We start from the raw sequence: 20,968 nt of genomic DNA, 5'->3' as shown, positions 1-20,968 counted from the left end.
GCAAGTCTAGGGTTGGGTTGACTTGCGAACAGACGAATATTTACTTGCTACAGAAGTATATACTTGCGTTTATTCACACCAAAATCGGCATTTTTCTGGGTTTTACTAGGCTCTCAAGTATTTACTCGTGAGTAAGAGTAAATACTTGTTGTATTCACTTCAATTTTAGCGTTTACTTGTTATTTTGATAAGTTCAAGTATTTACTTGTCCTACTCGTTTTTATTCACACCGCTCATTGTGTTTTATTCAAAATCAACATCGGCCCTTTTTAGTATCGTTGGATTCCCTGGAAATTAATTTCCTTTGAACAAAAAGCCAATGCAAAGAGACTTTCAAATTTCCCTGGACATTTTTATCCCGATACCAATTACTTCCAAGGGAATTTTTGGAATATGTGTGTTATAACACTCAGACTTTCTGTATGCTGCGTGTTTCGCATATTTCCTTTTGAACACCTATCCCGTCAATCTCGCATTATTACACTCGGATGTTTTTCGGTTGCTTGTTTTTGACACTTAAGCCATATAAATCTGCAGGTCCTAGTGGTATAATTCCAGCTGAACTGCAAGAAAATGCAAGTGTTCTAATACCCATCCTAGAAAATATCTTCAAGGGATGCCTTAAATTGGCATACATCCCGATGTCTTGGAGACAAGTTAAAGTCGTGTTTATTCCAAAAGCTAGAAAATCCAGACACGTTAACCCTAAAGACCTTAGACCTATCAGCTAATCATCATTCCTTCTCAAAACTTTTGAACGTTTGATCGATATCTACTTAAGGGCAAGTATTGATAGGTCCCTCCTTTCATAGTCTGAACACGCCTACAACAAAGTGAAATCAGTTGAAACGGCTCTACACAGTATAGTACGTACAATCGAATATTCCCTCCATCATAAAGAGTACACCTTAGTTGGCTTCTTAGATATAGAAAGTGCATTTAACAATGTCGACACATCTGCAATTGCACGTGTATTCACATCCACTTAAATTCTCTGAACAAGCAAAATACGTGGGTCTCATTTTGAATAAGAAATTAAGTTGGAAACATAATATTCAAGATGGAATAAACAAGGCCTGAGAGCCCTGTTCTCCAGTAAAAAGGCCATTGGTAATAAATGGGGCCTACAGCCCCGCATTACACACTGGCTATATATCTCGGTCAGAAGGCCGATCCTTACTTATGGAGTAGCTGAATGGTGGACGGCGCTAGATAGAGTGACCAATCGCGATAAACTCAGCAAAGTCCAACGAACAGCCTGCCTGTGTATGGGAGGAGCACTTCGCTCTACCCCCTCCTTCTCACTTGATGTTCTGTTTCATATCTAATGCCGCTGGACATTTTCAGCAAGCAAACGGCCGCTTATACAGCCATACGGCTTCAAGCCTCCTCTCTGTGGATCAATAATGAAATTCACCACACCACTATTTTGAACTCGTTCAGAACTATTTATAAACAGTAATATTGACTACACCATACCCCATCCTCAGTTTAATAACTATAGCTTCAAAGTGACTATACCTCCCAGGTCTTCTTGAGAGAATTCATCATTATTGAATGATGATCCTATAAACTTTTATACAGATAGATAAAAAACAGAGGATGGAGTTGGTGGGGGCTTATACTCAGATAGACTAAACTTAAGTCTCTCCTTTCGTCTAAACGATCATTGTAGCGTGTTTCAAGCTGAAATTCTGGCTATAAAAGAAGTCCTATTCTGGATTAGAGAAAAAGTTATATCAACTATCTTATCGGAAAGCCATGCTGCGTTAAGGTCCCTAGGCTCTATCTCCACTAACTTAATAACTATAGCTTCAAAGTGACTATACCTCCCAGGTCTTCTTGAGAGAATTCATCATTATTGAATGATGATCCTATAAACTTTTATACAGATAGATAAAAAACAGAGGATGGAGTTGGTGGGGGCTTATACTCAGATAGACTAAACTTAAGTCTCTCCTTTCGTCTAAACGATCATTGTAGCGTGTTTCAAGCTGAAATTCTGGCTATAAAAGAAGTCCTATTCTGGATTAGAGAAAAAGTTATATCAACTATCTTATCGGAAAGCCATGCTGCGTTAAGGTCCCTAGGCTCTATCTCCACTAACTCACTAACAGCCCTAAATTGTCGATCATCTCTTACGGAGATGGCTACACAGTTCAATATTCACCTTTTCTGGGTGGCAGGCCATAGAGACATTAGAGGAAATTGCAAAGCTGACGAACTTGCAAATAGCGGAACAACTTTAATTCTGCTGGTTCACAACGCTGGCATGGGTATCCCCTTAGCTACATGTAAACTCATGCTAAAGGAAGATACCATAGAGAACACAAACTTCAGGTGGAATAACACCACCACCTGTTTAGCAACAAAACTAATTTGTCTTAACCTTAGCGCCAGGCGCTCAAAACAATTAATCTCTATGAGTAGATTGCACTTTAGCTAGGTGTCCTGACTGGGCACTGCTTAATAGGAAGGCATGCTATTCGACTTGGAGCCCCTGCAAATGATTTTTGTACGAGTTGCATGGACGAGGAGGAGGAGACAATCTCTCATCTTCCGTGCACATGCCCTGCCTTATCACAAAGACGTAGAATCCACATTGGAGACTCCAACATTAACGATACCAGCGATCTAAAAAATTCTGACATTATTTGTCTTCTACGCTTTATTCGGAGCTCCAATAGGTTCGACGAGTTAAGCTGATCAACCGATCCATGTGGTATCACAACAGACCACACTTTGGTCTAAGTGTGTTGGACTTCCCAACCAACAGCCACTTTAACCTAACCTAACATAACCTATTTCGCCTGCTTTCCCTTTCGCACTTTTTTGCGTCTTTCTAAAAACTTCTCAGTGTAAGAACACACTAGCATTTACACTCACATATGGTCAGATTCAGAGAATATAAGGGACTTCCTTTGCCGTCAACTGCATTCTTTGAACGTACCAGTTAGTTTTTCAAGTGTCATAAACTTCAAACTCGGAACTTTACTTCACTAACATCTACTTTCAGTTGATCGTGCAGAACTACCAAACACATTATTGTCTACAAAACACTCCTCAGCTAAGATTTAAGTCCATCACGACTTATATTTTGTATTGTAAGGATATATTACTTAATTCTTTTCCAATTTGACAGGGAACCCTTTTACATAAAACATCAAATCAAATTGTGCATAAATTAAATTAATCATAGAGTGTAAAGTTGAACTTTCAGTTGAATTAAAAAACTTGATCAACTGTCAATGTGACATTAGTAGACTTCACTTGATAGTCAGGGAGATTTTTCTTGTTTAACTTTCCAGTCAACTTTCCAACAAAATTGGCTTAATCGAAAGGTAATTTTTTGGCAGCTGGCCAATTAGATAGTACAAACTTGCTTAACTTTCAAGTCTTCTGAACGTGACCAATGATCAAGAATAGAGGGAAAACTTTAATGACAAAGACCCCACTGACTTTTGCAAGAAATATTTCAATTTAAATTTAAGGAGGATTTCGCCAGTAAAATTCCCTAATCTATTGTAAAATAATAATCTCGATGAAATTACCACAAGACAAGATCGCGTCAATTTTAAAATAAAAATACAAACAATTGTATTTCGACAAACTAAACAAACACAAGTCATGATTATTATTGTTTAATGCCAACTCTTCGTAATGTGTATATTTAAGAATTCAATATATTTAATGTAAATTTTACAATAAATGCAAAGTCATTTTCTTATTCTTTGTTTTAATTTTACTTTTCTAACTTTCCCATTATAATGTATAAGATAATTTTCTTTCGTTTTCATTTGTTTTATTTTGTTTTATTTTTATTTTGTTTATGTTTTCATGTGTTTTTTTTTAATTAATTTTATTTTGGTTTTGTTTAATAAATCTATTGTTTGATGATTTTAAACTTAATATTTAACGTTTTATTTTTGTTTTTTGTTTGTTTTACTTTTGGAAAATATATAGAAACATACGAATATTTGAATTATTGAAATTTTATTTATAAACTTTCAGAATTGTTTATTTATTTATTTTGTATTTTATAACTATTCTAACTATTTTTGTTTTTGATCTACTGTTAATTCTAATACTTCTTTCTTAATTGTACAGTTGTTTTTTTTAATTTTTGTTTATAATTTTAATTAAAAGAATTCATTGCAAGTATGTAGTAGTTTTTTTTTTGTTAATTTCTACATAAAGTTATTTTGTGTTTTCTAAAATTATTATTATTATTAATTATTTTTTTATTTATGCAGTAATTGCATAAAACTTTATATAGTGTGTTTTTTTCTCTTGAATAGTCTCTTAACATAAAACGCTTAGATTAGTAATTATGTTCTCTTTTCACAGCCCTAACTATATATTTATAATAAAAATCTATTTTATTATTTTTGTTTATTAATTTTTAATAATTCTTGATCACCTATCGGAACGAAAAACGAAAACTAAAAAAACTAAAAAAAAAAAAAAAATAAAAAGGTGTGCTTAATGTTAACGTTCATATTCTAGAAAATTTTACTTTTATTTATTGCTTATAAAAGATATAAGTTCCTATAATTTCTTCTGTTTTATTTTTATAGGTACCTATTTAGCAAGAAACCAAACAAATGTTTTAATTAAAATCCGTTTTACATTGCTACTTTTTTTTATATTATTATTATTATTATTATTTTTTTCTTTTGTTAAATTTGTAATTTTAATAACAGATTGATTATAGCGTGGGTTCGTTTTGAAAACTATTTTTTTTAATGTATAACTAGTTTTGTTTTTTAGTTTAACAATTTTTATTTAATTTTTATGTTCGCCTTAAAAAATAACATCGTTATTTTATATAATTATTATCAGTGCTATAATTATTTGTTTGTTTTTGAAATTGTATTATTTTTGCTTATGGTGAGTTTGGCAATATTTCAATTCGGTTTCCAGATATGATTGTAGTGTTTTCGGGGTTGTTTTGGGAATTTTGTAGAATTTGGAAGATGATGTATCTAGAATAGATTTGAGTTGGTGTTGTGGTATTTTTTTCTTTGGTTTTTGTTATTGGTAAAAAAGGTTTTATAGAATTTTAATTAGAATTTTTTGTTTACTTTTTTTTTTTCAATTTGCCGATGATAGCACGATTCAATGAATACTTTTGGGGACTGTTTGTAGGGCTCAAGACCCATCAAAGCTAAAAAAAATAAATAATTTCGAATATGAAATTAAAAAAATTAAACAATTAGCATTTTTTTTTAAGGAATTGGTTAGATAATGAAGTTTTGTATCTTTTCAAAATTTAGTTTATTTTTGAACATAAATGTAGATTAGATACATTCTAATACTTGGTTGCCCCAAAAGATTTATGCTTTTTTATTTTGATTCATTAATTTTAGCGTAAAGCATTCTTAAGCGACGGGTTTTAATATGGAAGTTTTGTACAATAAAAAAACAAATAAAAATATGTGATCTTTATCTAATTTTGCTGTATAGTAAGAAATTGTGAATTAAATTGAAATAAATTATAATTTATGTAGAAAAAACACATTTCACTCGGTTAAATATATAAATAAGTTGTGTGCAGAGAGATATGTGCTACTAAAGTTCCAGATTTTAAAGGTTCTTGATAATGCATTGTGCATTCACTAAAGAAACGTTTTTGAAGTATTTTTAAACAAATTGGAATGCATTTGAGACATTTTTCTGATATTGGGGCTTATCGTGAATCTCCCAGGAAATTTTATTTCCCTTGAAATTTGTTTTAATCGGGAATTTTCTTCCAACAAACTTCTATGCGAGAACAGTTCAAAGCCCTGGGACATTTTCCCGATAGCAAGTAATTACCGGCCCTATTTCATAAATATTGACAGGTGCGATAGGTGACAATTTGTAAATGACAAACCTGACAATTATATAAATTCGGTCCCATAAAAAAATTGACAACTTTGTAAAATTCCCTGACAATCTTACAAAGATGTCAAGATTTCGGATCATAAAAAAATTGTCATGACAATGAATTGTCAGGGATTTTCTTAAAAACTGCCACAAATTCCCCGACAAATTTGTAGTGACAATTTTTTTATGAAACAGAAAAAATGGTACAAATTACAATTTTGTCAGTATATAGTTGACAATTGTGACAGGCAGTTGAGTTTCGGTCGTAAGGTGACAATTTTATTTCAAGTGAAAGTGACGACGAACGCGAGGTACGCCACCCTCGAGTTTTTAGACAAAGCATAAACAATGATTTCGCTTCATTAAGTGATTATCAATTTAAGGAAAAATTTCGCGTCTACAAAACAACAGCAGAATATATTTTGTAAAAAATCGGTCATCACCTTCAGCATCCCACAATTTTTTTATGTACATGCATACACAATTTGTAAATAAATAATACTGTAGATCAATTCACTTTCTTATATACGTTAAAAAATATTGCCAAAATATGAAAGTGACACATTTGTCATTTGTCACGACGAAATTGTCATACCTTGACAACGACAAAATTGTCACGACAAAATTGTCATACCTTGACAACGACAAAATTGTCACGACAAAATTGTCGTTGTATTTAACTGACAATTATGTCACCTGTCAATACGTTATGCAATGAAAACTTTTCACATAAGTGTGACAAATTTGTAGAATTGTCACCTGTCAATGTTTATGAAATAGGGCCCAGGGAAACCTTTAAGCATTCAGACCTATTCTACTATTCATGGGGGGGAATTTTACTTGAATTTTCTCTAATTATTATGCTGCTTTCATTCGCAGTGAACCTGTGTATGTCGGTAACGTCGGTAATACTGCGCGGTATTCTTTTATTCACGTTAAAGCATTCATTCTATACATTTACAGATCCGCATATAAAATGCAACGAATTCTTCTTTTGATGGTTGGTTTGTTAATTTTTGTAAGCAAAATGTAAGTGAAAACTAATTTATTGCTAAATTAAGAATATTTATTTTATAAATAAAGGAATATTAACATTTTAAGGGGAAGGAAGACACTTTTTAACATTTCTCCGAAGCTCTCTGTTTGAGGATTCTCTTATTCCTCTGCCATTTCAAAAATTACACAAAATATTCTGTTTATGTGGATTGATTAAACTTAATTTTTGTATGAATCAAAACGATTTATCCAACATTCTTAAGATATTTACATGAACAGCTGTTTATTTGAATGTCAAATTGGTTTGGGATAATGTAGTTCACGCGATGAATAGCAGAATGCAACGGCAGTGTGAAAGGGAATCGAATATACGATCCACGTGAATAGCAGAATAGGCCTGATTATTTACGTTCCCAATGTCCCCATTTTTTCACCTTTTTAAACAATTTATATTTTCGTTTTTAGACAACCCATATCGGCTTTTTTGATTATATTTTTTAAATTTTCATCAAGTGGATCATAGAAAACCTTTTTCGTTTCATAAATTTTGATCCATTGGATGACATCCTTGTTGCTTCAAAATTTTCACTACATTTGTATACAATATATGGACAACTTCTTGTAAATTCTTGGGACCGAAAGAAAGTTTTCTATTCAAAATATGAAATAGAGAAATATTTCAAAAATGTTTACCGTTCAAGGTAAACACATCCGAACCATTTAAGAAATATTTCAGAAATGTTTCTCGTTTTCAAATTTGTTTTTTAATTTTTCAAAAGAATTTCTTTAATGTGGTGATAATTAATTTTTAAAAAGGGACTATCGTAATGTAAATTTCCCTCAGATTTTTTTTGATTGATGAAGTTTGAGAACGTCAATACTTTTGTAGTGGTTACTTGTAAAATATTGGAATAAGAAAAACTGTTCATAGATGTACCCTTCCCCTAAAAACATAATTTTGATATTACTTTCCTAATCTTCGAAGGTGAGGAACATTTTGTGGGAAATTGTCTTCACAATAGCCTCAAGTTTCTCACATCCAAATAAATTTTTCGATCAATTCATACAAACTAAAAGCTTTCGAACTTCTGCAAGTCCTGTAGAATACAGATTTTTTAGACTTTTACAATCGTAATCGGCAGATCTTGGAAAAAACTAAGGCGCTTCAAATCGATACCCACCATCTCTTTATCGATATTATAGCCGCGTAGGACAGCATCCATAGGGAAGAGCTCTACAGAGCAATGTCTAGTTTTGGCATCCTTGTCAAACTTATCCGTTTGTGCAGAATGCCGATGGAGAATGCACGCTGCTCTATCAAGGTCGGAAAAGATCTTAACTATGCATTTATTGTCAAAAAAGGTTTTAGACAAGGCGATGCACTGTCATGCGACTTCTTCAACATCGTTCTGGAAAGAATTGTGCAGAACTCAACTGTCAACACTTGAAGCAAAATCTTCCAAAGGTCCATCGGATACGCAGATGATATTGACATAATTGGAAGATAAAAGCGTGATGTCAGTGGATCGTTTTTGAGCATTCGGACGGAAGCGAAGAAAATGGGTTTAGTGGTCAATAAGGGCAAGAAAAAGTATATGCTGTCATCAAAAAAGGACATTGAACAACGACGTCTTGGACAAAACGTCATCATGGACAGCTATAACTTCGAGGTAGCTAAGGACTTTGTCTACCTAGGCACCACTATAAACTCAGACAACGACACCAGCGCTGAAGTCAAACGAAGAATAACTCTTGCAAATCGATGCTTCTTTGTACAATTGAGAAGTAAAATCCTTTCTGGAGCATCTAAAATCACCATCTATAAGGCACTCATCATCCCGGTTGTCATTTTTTGGCGCTGAGGCCTGAACCCTGAAAGAAAGATGAGAGCGTCTTAGGATGCTTCAAGAGAAAAATTCTTCGGGTGATTTTTGATCCCGTACGCATAGATGGAGAATAGAGGAGAAGATATAACAACGAACTGTACGGGCTGTACAGCGACACTGACCTAGTTAGCAGAATTAAAGTCCAACGGCTAAATTGGCTGGATCATGTAGAGCGAATGGACATCCAATCCAGTTGGACGGACGGCGCAGTAGAGGAAGACCGCGACTCAGGTGACGCACGCAGGTGGGTGAAGACCTTAACCAACTTGGCGTGTGAAACTGGAGGCAGATAGCTAGGGACCGAGCTGGCTAGAGACGCATGTTGGTTGAGCCCCAGGTCCACCCGGACTCTACCTTAAGTAAGTAAGTAAGTAATCAGAAAGTTTTACGAATCCTGAAACAAACTATTACTAATCTCTACTAATACAATTTTGTACTACGAACGGATTTCGTGATACGGTTTTTTTTTGGAAGGCTTTAAAGCTTCGGATTATGATGGAATTCGTGAAAGGCCTGATTGTCGCTCCTAAACATCAAGATTGTTGGGCAGGTTCAACTAATATAAGGGAATTCATTTGGGGGAAACTGCATTCTTTGAACTTACATTGTGAACAAGGCAACTTTTTAGTTTTTAAAGTGTAATAAATTTCAAACACGGATCTTTACTTAACAAACCTCTATACCTAGTCCATCTTGCCTAAAACTATTATTGTCTTTAAAACACAAGCTACAAGTCATTCAAGATTTGTATTTTAGGAGAAATATTACTTATTCCTTTTCCAATTTGACAAGAAGCCCTTTCACACAATACCTTCAATGGAATTGTGCAGAAAACAAACAAATCATAGAGTAATAAAGTTCAGCTTTGAGTTGAATGAAAAAACATGATCAACTGTCATTCTAACAGAGTTGTCTTGATACTTGGGTTTTTTTTTTACTAAAATTCCAGTGAGCTTCCCAATAAAGAGTCCTTAATTGAAGGTTATTTTTTGGCAGCTCATATATTTAGGAAACTGCATATTAGAAATGTCATTCAAAGCAACCTCGCAGCAGGCCCATCGTAACGCAGACGAAGCCGAAGCTGAAGAGTGTTTGTGTTTCAGCTATAAGTCCTTTATATGATCTGAACCTGCCCAATTTCCAGGTTTCCCACTAATAATTGCCAGATTGTAATACATGAATTAAGGGACACACTGTGTTAGCTGAGTCTTTCCTTTCTAAGACGCAAAAACGACGGACAATATAAAGCAAAGAACTGTTAGCTTTTTGGCAGAAATTGATCAAATTGATTTGTTGTTGATATTTTGTGTGTTATAAATTTGATTTCAACATTATTCTATTTTATTGGACTCTGAAATTTGCTAACTCACTAACGATTTTCCACAATTTAAAAAATAAAAGTATCCAACCGTAAATGCGTAGTGTATCGAACTTAATTATTCTCACTTACCATCCATTATTTATGAGTATCCAATGTAAATCTTAGCTTAAAATGTTTTCACTATAAACTGTACACCCTTTACTTTAATATATGTACCACTTTAATTTTATTAAGGTGATGACGCAATTGGAATCAGTTAACATTTATTTGACTTATGTTTAAATTTTTTAAATCTATTTAACGTAAGCATTATTTTTTTATATCAATAATGAGGCCCTCGTTGTGACTAAAGAATCAAACATTCAACTTGAAGCAAAAATTTATTGAAATCACTTAATTAGCGACTTCCAACTTTGTGGTTTTTTAAGTTGTTTAATTTAAACGTCAAAGTCCAACTTTCTAAAAACACCGCCAACCACTAGGATGAGACTACAAATCTTGGAATGTATTTTCGCTTTTGATAATATGTGGGTGAAGTTTTTTAACCGAAAACGTTTACACTGTAAACAGGAACGTATTTTTGATTTACACATTTATAAAATTAAAAAAACTGCTTACAATAGGGTATTTAAAAGTCAGGGTCACATGCCACATGCAAGATATTTAAATTTTATGGGTTTACAACAAAATGCTTCTAAAGTTGTCCCCGTTCATTATTGTGGAAAAACATTTCAAGTCGATTGTTCCATTGTAGGATATACACAGCTCCCCACACCTTTAGACCTGATGTACGGATATGATGTCTTTTGAAAATAACCTCATCCTTTTTCAGTTCACATAAATAAAAGTTATAGACATCGGGAGTTCGGGACCGTCGCGTCAGGTTAAACTTTGCTTCATCCGAAAAGACAACGCGTTATTATTCACTGCTCTAAGCAACATCCGAAGCTCTTTGTGTACTTGCACTACAACAGGTTCCTTTATTAATTTTCTTCTCTGGATTCTTTCACTTTTTTGTATTATAAGCAAGATATTTGTCAGGTTTAGACAACATATAAGGGACTTCATTTGCAGTCAACTGCATTCTTTGAACGAACATTTTGACAAGTAGTGTCATAAAATCCCAACTCGGAGCCTTACTTCACTAACCTCTATCTTCAGTTGGTCGTGCAAAACTACCAAAAACATTATTGTTTACGAAACTCTCTTTAGACAAGCTACAAGTTCATCACGATTTATAATGTGAATTGTAAACAAATATTACTTGTTCCCTTGTCAAGGAACCGTTTTACACAAAACATAAAATGGAATTGTAAAAAAATAAATAATTTACAGAGTAATAAAGTTTAGCTTTCAATCAAATGAAAAACATTATCAGCTGTTATTTTGACATAAATGGAATTGACTTGATAGTAAGGGAGATTTTTCTTAACTAACTTTCCAGTCAACTTTCCATTACAGTTGCCTTAATTGTAATGTAAATTTTTGGCAGCTGTCCAATGCCGACTGAACCTGCCCAATTGCGTACAACTGTCTTGCTTTTGTTAAGCTGCTGCACAAAAATATTCACAATGGCCTCATCCAAGCGAAGCAACTTTTTTACGCTTTTTTAGTAGTTCATTTTTGATCTTGAAAAATTCTAACGCTTTGGCATAAATTTGTATGTATGTAGGTACAAATTGTACAAATGTACCCAGGAATAGGGTAATAAAAGTTTCCGAGTAGAAAACTTCCACCAGGGTTCTAAATTCATAAACTTTGACAATTGCGACCGATCAAAGGTCAAAATTTGTTGATTTACTTGATAGCTGTCAAAATCTGTTCCATAAACAATCGAAATGAATTCCCAAGCGTTTTTCCACCTTTTTCAGAAATTTTGAATCGTTAATTGGCTAACAATTTAAAAAAACATTTAAAAACACTGTTGTTGATTTTAAAACTTTCAACACGAATTAACAAATTTTGACATATTATATATATCCAATTTAAGAAGGAACCCTTTTATACAAAGCATTAAAAGAAATTGTGAAGAAATAAATTATTTATAGACTAATAATGTTCAGCTTTCAATTGAATGAAAAAACATGATCAACTGTCATTTTTTGATAGTAGCCTTAAATGCCCAACTTTAATAGGCATAAGCTAGTATATGCGCTCATAAGTAAACGTACGAATACAAAGAATCTCAATACGAGTGAACATATTGGATTCTCGCTCCGTTTCGTTCAATTTTTCTCAGTTTCGTTAACTTAATCAAACTTAAGCAAGAGCAATCCCAGTCGCTCGGCGCATAAGTAAAATCTGACATGTAGATATGTACGTGAGCAAAATTGCATTATGGCTATGCAGTAATTTCGCAAACTTAAGTGAATTTTCGTTGGGTTTTTGACATAAGCTTATGCCTATTATAGTTGGGCCTTCAGTTTGACATAAGTAGAGTTGACTTGATTGTTAGGGAGATTTTTTTGACCAACTTTCCATTGCAGTTACCTTAGTTGTCATGACATTTTTTGGCAGCTGGCCAATTAGTTAATAGAAACTTGACTTACTTTCAAATCCTTTACGTCGCCTGAACTGGACCAATGACGAAATTGTCATGACATTGAAATTGAGCCCAGGGGTGGAATCGGCTAAGGTGATTTTTGATTGTCACCTTTGTGATCATAAAAAGTGATCAAACTAATTTTTGCGTCTGTGTAAGGTGATCACCAAATTTTGGTAAGAATTTGGTATCACTTTAAAAGAAATTCACTGACGTTTGTTACAATTTCAGTGGTTGTATTCAAAAACCGATCTGAAGCTATCCGGATAAGTTTTGTGTTGTTGTAAATCTATATATTATATATATATATTTTCTATTGAAATATATACATATGCTCATTTTCCGAGGAGCGGAGAATCGTAATATGACTCCCTTCAATGCAGCCGATTACTAGGAAACAAATAATAGAATAAAAAACAAGTAATAAAATTAGTTTATTTTTACTAAGATACAAAATCCTACCTCAAGGAATTTGATATTTTTCGTAGAAGAACATTTTTGTTGCTTCTGAAGCCGATTGATTAAATTTGATTGTAAGTTAGCACAATTTTCTCTATATTTGTTTTAAGGTCAAAGAAATAACCTCACAAACAGTACTTTGGCCCATTGGAGCTGACCAGTCAGCGCCAACTTGCCTTTGGCAGCCACCACCTCCAAGAAAATTTAAAGTCACGGTTAATCGACCGCATTTGTGCTGACAAATCCAGAAGCGGTAGGATATGTAAAAATGTTTCCTTATTCAATCGAAAGTTTTTTAAGAATCTATTTAATTCAGAATATTAATTATAATAAAAAAAAAACAAGTTATAATAAATAGGTATTTATATGTGAACAAATATACATATAGCACATGCATATGCGTACCTACTTTGGACTTGGAAGATGAAGAATGTTTATTTTATTGCGGAGGTTAATCTTCAAGAGCCGGACATTTCTATTATGAATCATATTTTCATTTTCAGCATTTTCAGAAGGTAAAATCAAAGGCACAAACACATTCATATTGAACCATACCAATAATCAATTTAATAGTCAGCTTAACGCTAAACGTCACTCTAAAATTTAGAGTAGAGAAACGCGCGTTTAACTTCGTGATTAAGTGTAAACGTCATGTTTGTGCTGTCATTCCGACAGGTAGCAAAAGAAATTTTTCGTTTTACTTTTATCTGTTTCAAATTTATTTTTGGCCGTGACCGTGACCGTGGGTTCATAAAAATGAACAAAATTAAAAAAAGGTAATTAAAATAAACAAATAGATTAATTTCTTTATTTAAATATATGTATATGTAAGTAACATTTCAATTTATTTCAGAGTAAATTGTTATGGCAACGAAGCGAAGTCGGTCCGTTAACTGGACACCAGCAATGAAGGAGTTGCTGGTTGAAGCAGTAAAGCCCTTTTCAATAACAGTGGAGAGTAAAATGAATGATGGAAAGACATTTCTGGACACCAGCAATGAAGGAGCTACTGGTCGAAGCAGCTAGACCACTTGCGGATATTATTGATTCCAAACTAAATGATGGCAAATCATTAAAAGCCAAAGCTATAGCCTGGCAAAATATTGGCAAAATATGAGGCGCGGACCAATTTGAGTCAATTTAATCGATCTCAGAGGGAGACCGGTGGTGGAAAACCTCCTATTGTATCGTCCGAATCCATTTCAAACTTAATTTTAATCAAATGTTTTTGTTTATGTTTGCAAATTTTTCTTATGTCATGTCAATTCAAGGCTGTCTTGTTGACAGAGAACGTAGTAGATATTGTAATAGAAGGCTAATTAGTAAAAGACGTGTTTATTTTGGTTATTAGTATACACGAAAATTAACTCGCTGTTAAAATTTAACTCAACGTTACCTAAACGTGTGTTTAGCGATTTATTATTGGTAAGGCCCATTGTCTTGAAATTTCAGCAACTAAAAATAAAAATCAATTTCCAATGAAAGTGACAACTAAAGAGCTGTCACCAGAAAAAGTCACTAAATCGTGATTGTCACTGGTGACTATCACCTTACACAGACCGAATTTGTTGATTGTGACTGTCACCTACCACAAATCACCTTACCCGATTCCACCCCAGGTTTAAAAAGAGAAAATCGTTAACAAAATATGTCGCCTCATTCTAGTGGTTGGCAATGTACGACATGAACTTATTGATGGTTGATACAATTTTGGGCTATTGAGATTTTGAAAAAATGGTGTTTTTTAATTGAATCAAATCTTGTGATTCTTTTATAAACCGGAAAAATTACTTTTATCTACTGCGCAAATATAATTTTGATTTTACAAATTAATGAATTAAAAATTTTTAAGTTTCCCCATTTCATTTCTTTCAGGTTACATTCAAAGCTTCTTAAATGGTATGTTAAAAACGTGTACTTATCTTTCGTTTTTCCAGTAAGTGCATTGAGGTATATGATGAAGCAAATTAGTTAAGGAAAATGTACTCAAAAGCCTTCACTTAAAAATTTAAAAACAAAAGAAGAATTGCAAATAAAAAGATAGAAAAGATGTGCAACTGATAAATAAATAAATAAAGACCAAGCTCTCAGATAAGACCGCCAGATTATATATATATTTAAATTGGTTAAACAAAAATAAAGCAACAGTTTTATATTGTTTTTAGGCCTTTTTTAAAAAGTTAATCACAATGAATCTATAGATTTTTTGATCATTCACATACGAGTAGTTGATGCAACAGAAAATCAAAAGAACTTTAGCAAAATTTAAACATTTCGGCTTAACAAATTAATTTTACCTTTTATTTTTTTTTCAATTTTCGCTTGAACACAAAAATTTGGCATGGCTTATTGTAAGTTATGTCCTAGATTTTTATTTTAGGTTAGGTTTAAGAGTCTTTGGCATCAGTTGTATTCCTCACAACATGCGCAAAACCATCTGGAAAATTTAGAAGTTTTTGTTTGTTTTTGATTTTGGGTGTTTGGTTGTTTTAGAAATATGAATCCAATTGAAGTTGACACGAACATAGGACACATAACTTTACAACACAAGAGCTTTTATACAAACAAAATGTTTCATAGACATTCTCCTTTTTTTAAATAACTTATTTTATGATGAAAACATAATTTTTTAAAAATGCATCTGATAATAATGGTGTGAAAACAAAAAACAATGAAAAACGATAGTTTCGAAAGTTAATGAACATTCATTCGGGACATTATAGGTGACATCCGATATGAAATCTAAGCTTTAGAGTTTATTTATCTCTTTTGTAAATAGCATTTAAGGAAGATATTTTCGTCTTGTTAAAGTTTTAAGTGTGATACAAGATTTGGGATGCGAGTGTAGATAATATTATCACATATTTTTGATATTCTTAAAAATGCAAATGAATAATTAATAAATAATGTTTAGGTTTTAAATTTGTTCATAGTCATTGATAAACATAACCTATTGCTCTCAAATTTGAATAAATGACATTCTAAAATTATACTTTCTGAAATTATAAAAATTATTTAACGCCCTCATTTTGAGGAGCGAAGTGAGCTTAAAAAATTGCAAATTCGATGACTTTGTATTATGACTTATGAGTATCGATTCGCTTAAATTAAATTCGCGAATTTATCGACCTTGGTTATCGCTTATTTTACCATTAACGAGTGTTCGCTAATTTAACGGCTCAACCCGTCAAATTCTATCGAATCAAAATATTCAGTAATAACCCAGAGTTTATATTATTGGCCGAGTTTTGCAGAAGAATTAAACACTTGGGCCTCCGTGAAAGAAAAGATTGACATAAGGTTTGTTGATAGAAGATTTTAGTTTCCATTATAGGAGTTTTTATTTGCCAATAGGTTTGGTTGGACTTAAATGTAAAACTCAAACAAGAAATTCCTCAAAATAAGAAAAAATACCACAGCTACTCGTGGAGGACCGTACTACCAGGTGTCTTTGTAGATATCCTTTGGAGCAAGCTGTAGACAGACTTCTTAGCCTGAGCCAGGAAGGTTAATCCACAAGGCAATTGCTTTGGCATACATTCAGACGCTTTACTTTCAACCGATGTTACGACTAATTCTGAAGAACTTCAACAAGAGATGAGTATCAAACTTAAGGCATGTGAACAGTTTGAAGGATCTTTTCAACTAAACTCATTGATTCCAAGTGCGACGAAGGGCAATCATGGCCAAGAATCATATGCACAACATAGTTCCTTGCCAAGTCGGAACAGATCAATAGGAATTAACAATTCCAATGCAAGGGAATCTGAACGATCATGTTGTTGCAAAAACAGACTGGGACCCAGGCAAATGGTTTAGATGTATCGTCATCCTTTCTTCCCTAATTCTGTCATACTCGTTATCTTCAAAAACAAATCAATGGTGCTTCACATTATCATTGTTTTTTTAATAAATAAATTAAAAGATAAAAACATAACCTGAAAAATTCAATACTAATTGAAAGTCATTATTTGACTTTTCAAAAGTTTTTTTTTTAATGAAATGTTGACTCCATTGATAAAAGCGAAAGGCTAAGCTCGCTAACGATAATACTATCGAATAAGAAATTTACTTTGACTTTCGAGCTTAAGTAAACGTTCACTTCGCTAGTCGTAATGACTGTCCTCATTAAAACCCTAGAACCCAGCGATTTCTCTAAACATACTACTTGATGCAGACGCTTATTTCTAAGTATAAAATCTAAAGTCTGTATGCGGAAACGAGTCTTTAAATTGAGTATTATTGGTGATAACATTGCCATTAAAAGTTTGTCATTTTAGGGACGAGTAATATGTAACTTTCTGTCGCAGTACAGTCTTCTTCCGAAGCTGTGCAGCAAGACGTAGGGGGTCCCAGTGCTATCATCACCCTCCCATCCTTGGATGTGGGCCCCTCTTCTGTCGCAGCACAGTCTTCTCCCAAAAACGTCAAAGGTTTATCCCTAATGGAGACCGATGACTCAATCGACAAAGCTCTTCCCAGTGAGGAAGAAGATAAACTATTAGGTTCCTCTTCGTCTGATCTGGATGAGCTGGATTTAACAGTGGTGGAGGTTCATCTGCCTATTTGTAGCCAAAATGCTGCAAATACTACAGATTAACCTCCAACACTCTAAAACGGCTTCGGCCTCCCTTCTTCTCCGCCTGAAAAAAATTGGAGAAGATGTCGTTCTCATCCAAGAACCTTGGATTGTGAAATCCCTGGTTCGAGGATTGAGAACTCCTGGCTACTACGTACTATATGTAACAGGAAAAGGTAACCCAAGGTCCTGCATAATAGTAAAACGTAATCTAAATGTATTTTTACTCCCTCATTTCAGTGATAAAGACGTCACCACAGCCAGTATGGTAATAGACAACCATACCTAATGGCTGGTATCAGCATATTTGGGCCACGACCACCAGGGTCCACTGCCTGGTACCATTCTTGAGAAGACGGTCGCTGAATCAACAAGACAGAAAACAAACCTAATTATCGGTTGTGATGCCAATGCGCACCATACTACATGGGTGAGTCTCTTTTTGATTATATTCTAACAAGTAATCTGGTAGTAAGTAATGTAGGTAGTGAACCAACCTTCGTCACAAAAAATCGACAAGAAGTTTTAGATATGACTCTTGTCTCGTTAATTCTCTCAAATAATATATTGAATTGGAGAGTATCAAAGGAGAACTCGTTCTCCGATCATAGATACATCCAATTCTCACTTATTGAAGGGACCCCAAAACCGATCCAATTCCGGAATTATAGGAAAACAGATTGGCCAAAATATAGGGCGACTCTGAAAAATCTGATTAAACCAGAACTTTCGGATCCGCCCTTGTGCGCTCTTGAACTCAAAAGGTCGATGAACTTACAGCGGCCCTCAATAAAGCCATGGAAACTGCCTGCCCCCTCACCACAGTGCGGGGAAAGAAGAAACCATATTGGTGGGCTGCTGAACTAGATATACTCAGGAGATGTTGTAGAAGGCTTTTCAATCGAGCAAAAAAGACTAGACATCCCCAAGATTGGGATTCTTATAAAGAATCCCTCAAAAAGTATAAACTAGAATTGAGAATAGCCAAAAGATCCTCATGGAGATCCTTCTGTAACTCAATAGAAGAATCCGCGGAGGCATCAAGGATAAGGAAGATTCTCTCCACAAATCCAACCATGCCTAGTTGTCTTAAAAACTCAGATGGTACATGGACTAACTCTTGCGAAGAAACGCTAAACCTGCTATTAGACACCCCCTTCCCAGATAGCTCCCAATCCGTTAATACAACATACAGTCCTGGGTCGGATATTAACTTAATTTTTCCTCAAGGTCTGGTTACAAAAGAAAAATTGACATGGGCTCTGAATAGTTTCAAACCTTACAAATCTCCAGGTCCAGATCAAATCATACCAGCTGAGCTACAATATACCATTGATATAACTTCGCCCATCATTGAGAAGATCTTTAAAAGTTGTATAAATCTGGTCTATATACCTCAGCGCTGGAGAGATGTAAAGGTAGTTTTCAACCCTAAGGACCTAAGACCTATTAGCCTATCATCTTTCATTCTCAAAACTCTGGAACGATTGATCGATATCCATATACGTAACAACATTAAGAAGAGACTATCAATGTCTCAGCATGCTTACTGCAAAGGGAAATCGGTAGAAACAGCCTTGCACACTCTGGTAAGAACTATCGAATACTCCCTAGAGAAAAAGGAATACACTATGGTGGCCTTCTTGGATATTGAGGGCGCTTTCAACAACGTTGACACATCCGCTATCACTTCTGCTATGACGACCTTAAACGTCGAATACTCAATCTGTGAGTTGATTAATCTAATGCTAAAAAGCAGGATCATCAACTCTAGTCTGGGAGATTTTTGCACAAAAAGGTCTGTCAGTAGAGGCACTCCGCAAGGTGGTGTTCTGTCCCCTCTCCTGTGGAACATAGTGGTTAACCAACTACTAATATCCCTTGAGAGGGATGGCTACAAAGTGGTTGCGTATGCCGATGATGTTGCTATCGCTGTCACAGGGGAACATCCTAATACACTGAGAGACCTCCTCCAAAATGCACTCAATATGCTCACTAGATAGGCTGATAACTGCGGACTTAGTATTAATCCTCAAAAAACAGACCTCGTCCTTTTCACACGGAAATACAAGATCCCAGTAATTGTAACTCCTTCAATAAAAGGTATATCACTAATTTTTACCAATGAAGCCAAATACCTTGGTCTGATATTGGACAAAAAATTAAGTTGGAAATCCAATATACAGGAAAGAGTTAAAAAAGCTACAGTAGCTCTTTTCCTTTGCAAGAAAGCTATAGGAAGCAAATGGGGTTTTCAACCTCGCATAACCTACTGGCTATACACATCGGTAATCCGACCAATACTTATGTACGGGGTTGCAGTATGGTGGACTGCACTGGAGAAAGTCACATACTGCGACATACTCAGCAGAGTTCAGCGCACAGCATGTCTCTGCATAAGCGGGGCATTGAGAACCACACCTCAGCAGCGTTAGACACTCTCCTCCATCTGACACCCCCCGACATCTTCAGTAAACAAGTGGCAGCGAGTACAGCGATAAGACTCGACGCCTCATCTCAATGGACCAACAACAATGTGGGACACTCCATCATTTTGAACCTCTTTGGTTCTATACCAAAGTACATAGACTACACTATACCTAAGCCCCTATTTGGAAAAAACTTCCAGGTATCCATTCCATCCAGAGATGAATGGGAAGACAAAAAACTCCTGGATAACAAAAGTATTCATTTTTATACAGATGGATCTAAGACAAATGAGGGAGTTGGTAGTGGTGTGTACTCAGAAAAGCTTAATCTAAGCATCTCATTCCGCCTCCCTAATCATTGTAGCGTCTTTCAAGCGGAAAGCGGCCCTCGATTGTCGATCGTCTCTTATGGAGATGGCGCAGCAATTTAACATTCACCTCTGTTGGGTGCCGGGCCACACAGACATCACAGGTAATTGTAGAGCCGATGAACTCGCTAAAAATGGAACCGTCAAACCTATTTCACCTGAAAGGGAGAAGATAGGTATACCGATAGCTACATGTAAACTTATGCTAAAAGAAACAGCTTTTGCGATAGCAAATTCTAGGTGGCACAACTTACCAACATGCGCAGCCACAAAACTCATATGGCCTTCACTGGACCTAAAGCGCTCTAAAGACTTGTTATCTCAAAGCAGACTTCATATTAGCTCCCTAATAGGTGTCCTTACAGGACACTGTCTTATAGGCAGACACGCAATACGACTAGGCGTAGCCTCAAATGACTTCTGTAGGAGCTGCATGGACGAAGAAGAAGAGGAAACAATCTCTCATCTCTTATGCACCTGCCCTGCTCTTTCACTCAGACGCAAACTTCATCTGGGGGAC

General features: G+C 34.7%; 1 protein-coding gene across 5 annotated transcripts in view; it reads right to left on the bottom strand.

Annotated features, from left to right (window-relative positions):
* LOC129940948 (PH and SEC7 domain-containing protein) overlaps positions 1-20,968 on the bottom strand; it is a 190,514-nt gene that overhangs the window by 10,071 nt on the left and 159,475 nt on the right. For 2 of the 5 annotated variants that reach the window (XM_056049475.1, XM_056049477.1), the window contains one exon: positions 4,453-4,985. The exons of 1 other annotated variant lie outside the window; for it this stretch is intronic. In XM_056049475.1, the coding sequence (XP_055905450.1) occupies positions 4,886-4,985 (100 nt within the window). In that variant the 3' untranslated portion in view covers positions 4,453-4,885. Of the gene's footprint in view, positions 1-4,452; positions 5,168-15,369; positions 15,510-20,968 lie in introns of those variants that run through there. 2 more of the 5 variants (XM_056049476.1, XM_056049479.1) reach the window with 2 other exon arrangements.

This window comes from Eupeodes corollae, chromosome 1 (genome assembly GCF_945859685.1).
Source record: "Eupeodes corollae chromosome 1, idEupCoro1.1, whole genome shotgun sequence".
Classification (NCBI taxonomy): Eukaryota; Metazoa; Arthropoda; class Insecta; order Diptera; family Syrphidae; genus Eupeodes; species Eupeodes corollae.
This window is presented reverse-complemented; position numbering and strand designations above follow the sequence as displayed.